Raw genomic sequence first — 5,314 nt, 5'->3', positions numbered from 1 at the left:
GGTTGCGGTCTAAACTGTTTTACTGTCATACAGTTACAAAATAAAAATGATGTTTTCATCATTCTTCACTATTATTTGGCTGTATTCTCAGTTCTATTAGATTTATCAGTTACTGGTTGGTTTTCTTTCCTTTTCAAAGTTAAACATTACAAGAAGGTGGGACCAGCTAGTGAGAGAAAGGGTTTGAAAGTCCAGAGTAAAGTTTTTTTTTTAAATAGCACTATTTATCTGTAAGCATATTGATTTGCAAAACAAGACAGTCTTGACTTTGGCAAGAGGACATCAAATCCTATAGAACATCAGAAACAAGAGAGGCAGGATGAGCACTTCAGGAAAAGTAAGCAAAACATTTCTTTTTTTCTTTTTTAACTTTTATCTTCTGTCTTAGAATTGATGCTAACCATCAATTCCAAGGCAGTAGCATAGTAAGGGCTAGGCAATTAGGGTTAAATGACTCGCCCAGTGTCCCACAGCTATGAAGTGTCTGAAGCCAGATTTGAACACAGGACCTCCCATCTCCAAGTCTGGTTCTCTATCCACTGAGCCACCTAGCTTCCCTGCAAAGTTTTTCTTTATCATGGACTAAGGAAATGCGCAACTCTGTACTCTTAGAGCTTCTTATTTATCTATGAAAGTAAGTCAAACCCATCCTGGCAGGCAAGCATTTAGTAAAAATGTTAGTTGGAACACTTCATCACCTTTGGAAGAAAATGGATACTATAAACAGAATGGGGGTGGGGGAAGGAGAGAGGATATCCTTGTTGCAGTTGTTTGGCAGTATTTGAAGGACTATGGTTTATTTCTCTTTCACTCAAAAGTTAACACCTTCTGCTCTCAGTGTTTGTATTTAATAAGTAGAGGGACGCAAAGCAATGAAATCAAAGGATTCTTATACTAATGCCAAAACACTGAGTGTGCCATGAGGTTGCCTAAGGATGTGATTTTCCATTTTCTGTGGGAGAATCAATAGTAAAGATGGCTCTCTTTAAGAACTTATTTATATGACTGAAACAATAACTGAACATATGGACAGGGCAGAGGTTCTTAAACTATCTGTGTGTCATGGACCCCTTTGGCAGTCTGATAGAGTCTGTTGAAGTCTGGGAACTCTTTCTCAAATGAGGCAATAATTTGCTTGGTCCTTTAAGATATTCATAAGTTCTGATCTTTTTAGAGCTCCTGGGGCCATTTTACTAAATGAAATAAGCAATTTTTAATTTTTAATTTATTTTTCATTTTTAAAAGGTCCAATTTCTAGTGTTTAAAGGATCTTAAAAGCACCTGTTACTAATTACTAGTACTTGAAAGCAGCATGGGAGGTGAACTACCACCAATGCTGTAACTAAAGCACCATCAATCTTGTTAGTCAGCTTTTTTTCTCTTTTGACATCTAGTGCTATTTTTCTTTGCCAAAGAAACTTTTTTATTCTTTTTTTCATGAATGCTTTTTTATGCCAGATGCTTTACATTTAAATTTTGTTACATCTCCAAATATAATCTTAGTGTAAGGGTCTAAAATGGTTGTGAATGGTCTGGAATGGAGGATGGTTAGGAAACAAATAGGCTAGATGAAGCTGGCATCTGTACTCGAAGTTCTTACGCTAATGCATCACTGACATAAAGCCCTGGTGGATATACATTAGTGAGCATATTTCATGAGATCTCATTTTCACCTAAATCCGCCCCCACACACACCCCTCTACCTTCCCTATTACAGTAGAGGGTGACACCATCTTCTCAGTCCTTCATGCTTACAGCTCAATGAGTCGTCCTTGATATCTTTCTATCTTTCATTCACCAGTCTACCTCTGCTTAAGGTTACATAAAAGCCAATGAGACATTAGCTAGAGTAAGGTGGCAAGACTCACCTTCTTGGATGAGAAAGACAATATAACTTGCTCCCTGGCTGCCTGCAGAACATGTGACAGGGTAATAGGCATTTTCAGCATTGCTGAGGATTTTAATATTATTTGTATACTATTATATGTTCTTTTTATTACATCATACTTTATTTCTATGTACTCTTATGATTAATATGTTCTATATACACACATTCACATAACTAGGTCTAACTCTTACTATCACAGTTACAACTTATCAAACAATTATAGAAGAATCCTTTTAAGAGATTAAAAGTTACTTCATTAAATTTCTTTTTTACATCTATCCTCCCTGAGTCTCCTTGCTGACCTCCAATCTCATATCTCCAATTGCCTTTCAGATAACTCAAAAAGGATAGCCAGTAGACATCTTTAACTCAATGTGTCCAAAATAGAACTCATTATGTTTTCCCCTAAATTCCTCCACCTCTGCATTCTCAATTACCATAGAGGGTAGCACCATCCTCTTAGTCCCTCATGCTCATAGCCCAAAAAAGTCATCCTTGTCTCCTTACTATCTTTAATTCCCCATAACTACTTTAACGCTAAGACTGAGGGCAACTGATGGACACCAACTCCATCAGTGAATTAGGGGGATGTCTACCCAAGGCATGCAAAGACTTCCCCTAGTGAAATGGGCAGATGAGAAAAATTTGTTCCAGCAGCCATGAAAGAGGGGGAAATGGGCGCTGTGAGTTTGGTTAGACATCAAAGAAACAAGGTCATCCACTGCATTCTAAAGCATCAGTAGTTGTCATGACCTTTGTCTTACTACTGGATGTGGAGGACTTTGGATCTCTTCCAAAGACTTTGCTCATCTCTGCCTTACTTAAAGCCAACTTATATATGAATCAAAAGACATCACCAGTGATGTCATTTTGGTGCTCTTCAAGGAGGAAGGACAATAATCAATCATAATGGCCAAACCTATCAATTTTATCTTTGCAACATTTAACCCTGAAATACAGCTCCTTTGTTCCTCTGATCCTGCTACCATCCTGATGCAAGTGCATGTCACCTAACATCCGGACAATAGTAAAAGTATTTCAATTGCAATAGCCTGTTGGTGGGTTCACCTGCCTCAAGTTTCTCACCATTCCAATCTGTCTTCCATTCAGCCACTAAAGTGATTTTTCCTAAAGCTCAGGTCAAAATCATGTCACTCCATGCCTTTCAATAAATTCTAGTGGCTTCCTATCACTTCCAGGATTAAATAAAAAGCCTTTTGCCTGGCATTCAAAGCCCCTAACCCCATCCTACTTTTCAGGGTTTCTTACACATTACTTCTCACCATGTACTCTTCTATATAGTGACACTGGCTTCTTTACTTCCTTAACTACATCTTTAGCTGGTATTATATCAGGCCACCAAACACAAAGAAGGAAAGGAAAATCCATGGTGAAAGGAAATCCTTTGGATATGGAGATTGCTTGCTGGTAGATCAGCCCTACTCTGGAAATCAGTTCCAAAGTTCAGTTCCTCATGGTCTTTCTACTTTGTGTACACTCTTCCTTTCCTCCACTTTAGAACCCAAAGTTCCTCTAAAAGCTTTAAGATTAGTTTTTCTTTCTCCTAATGCCTCTCATGCCAGTGGCTCTACCCTCTAAGAGGCAAGTCTTCCTCCAAAGGGAGTAGTTTTGAAATTTAAGCTTGAAAATGCATGAAAGAGTTTGGGACTTGCTGGAGCATTAGCTCAACAGCTCACCTTGATAGAGAGCTTCTTGCACTGGATTTTCCCAGGCTTGCCTTAGTCAAATGACCAGAAGTTATGGGTACATAAATGTCATACTTCTTTTCTTGCTATTTTCTCAGGTGATTAAATGCAAAGCTGCTGTGCTATGGGGCCTGAAACAACCCTTTTCCATTGAGGAAATTGAAGTTGCTCCACCAAAAGCCCATGAAGTTCGAATTAAGGTACTGAAATTGCTAATGCAGACTTTATTTTTTTTTCTCTCAAGAGAAAGCCTGAAATTCCTTCAGTGATGGGCAAACTATGGCCTGCAGGCCAGATGTGGCCCCCTGAAATGTTCTATCTGGCCCTCAACATTATTCCTAATCTGGCGAGCACAATGAGTAGGATACAATGCAATGAAACTTCGAAAAAGTTGCCTAAGAAACAGACTGACAGATGAGCATTTCCTTTCCTTTGACCCCCTCTTTAAAAAGTTTGCCCATCACTGGTAGGGAACTCCCAGTAAGGAAATTCCTTCCATCAATGAAGATTTTCACCTGCTCTGTATCTTAGGGTCTCCAAGTTGCTTGGAGGGGGGAGGGTGCAATAAGAAGTTCAATAACCTGTGTAGCGGGTCACATAGTCTGGATGTGCCAGAGGATAACCTGTGACCAGTCTTAAGTGACCATGAGTATAATAACATTCCAAACATATAATGATCTTGTAAATCTCATATTGCTAAAAGGTCCCTGTTATAAGGAAACTGGAGCCCCACTAGCATGATTAAACAGCTGCATTGTTCTGAGTTGTAGTCTTTCCAACATGATTTTATTGCTATTAAACTATTCCAGGTGTGTCTCAAAATGATTCCTTTTTTGACAGCTATCTTAGAAAACTGTTTGCAAACCCCACAGATGAATTAAATGCACCTAAACCTAAAGCATCATCACTGCCAAAGGAGTCTGGGGCAAATTTCTATCTTGCATTAGGCAGAAAATATAAGGGTCGCTTGGAAATAGATGTCTACAGTATCATATTTGGAGAATCTCATTCAGAGGGTTCTGGAGTAATGCTTCCTAAACCATTAAATTCTATACCAATTAAATATATGTCAATTTGTAATTAGGTGCTCTGTGTTCTTTTTCTGTCACCCCAGCCCATCTCTCTCTGTCTTTGTCTCTCTCACTGTGCTCTTCCTCCTTGTCTCTCTCTCTGTGCTCTCTCTATGTCTCTCTATCTCTCCCTTTCTCTGTCTCTCTCTGTCTCTTTCTCTCTCTCTCCCTCTCCATCTCTCTCTCACCATTACTACCAGCTGAGGCATAAATCAGGTACATACACATATTCTCCCAAGATTGTTTGCCACTGCTTTAAAAGAGATCCAGTGGAGTGTTCAAGTTGGGATTCAAGGGAATCCTTATAAATGATAAGTTCTTCCAAATATTGCTGCCCACTGATGACAATGTGCTGGTTGCATTGAGCCCTAGCACACAGTAAAACCTACTAGTAGACACCTGTAACCACTCCAAAGATTTTGGCTTAGCTATTCACACAACATAGCTAAGTGGATGAGGAATGTCAGGTGTGTAGATTATGGCATGCAATGAGAAGAATGCCTCAACCTATAAGAGCTCATCCAATATACATGCACAGATTTATGCAAACATGTGCATACACACATAAATACATATATGCATACATACATATATACATACATCTATACACACCCCCCACCACCCCCCATATATATATATATATATATATA

At 38.9% G+C, this 5,314-nt stretch overlaps 2 protein-coding genes across 2 annotated transcripts in view; both read left to right on the top strand.

Moving 5' to 3' along the window:
- Positions 1-281: 281 nt before the first annotated feature.
- The window catches only part of LOC123252229 (alcohol dehydrogenase S chain-like), a 262,791-nt gene continuing 257,758 nt past the window's right edge, over positions 282-5,314 (top strand). Inside the window, 2 exon segments of the mRNA XM_044681623.1 lie at positions 282-337; positions 3,693-3,794. Of these exon segments, the coding sequence (XP_044537558.1) occupies positions 320-337; positions 3,693-3,794 (120 nt within the window). The 5' untranslated portion in view covers positions 282-319.
- The window catches only part of LOC123251706 (alcohol dehydrogenase 1-like), a 23,663-nt gene continuing 22,588 nt past the window's right edge, over positions 4,240-5,314 (top strand). Inside the window, exon 1 of the mRNA XM_044681015.1 lies at positions 4,240-4,275. Coding sequence (XP_044536950.1) covers positions 4,240-4,275 — 36 coding nt within the window. The remainder of the gene's footprint in view (positions 4,276-5,314) is intronic.

This window comes from Gracilinanus agilis, chromosome 6 (assembly GCF_016433145.1).
Source record: "Gracilinanus agilis isolate LMUSP501 chromosome 6, AgileGrace, whole genome shotgun sequence".
NCBI classification, from domain to species: Eukaryota; Metazoa; Chordata; class Mammalia; order Didelphimorphia; family Didelphidae; genus Gracilinanus; species Gracilinanus agilis.
Note: the sequence above shows the minus strand (reverse complement) of the source record. Positions and strands in the feature narration are given on the sequence as shown.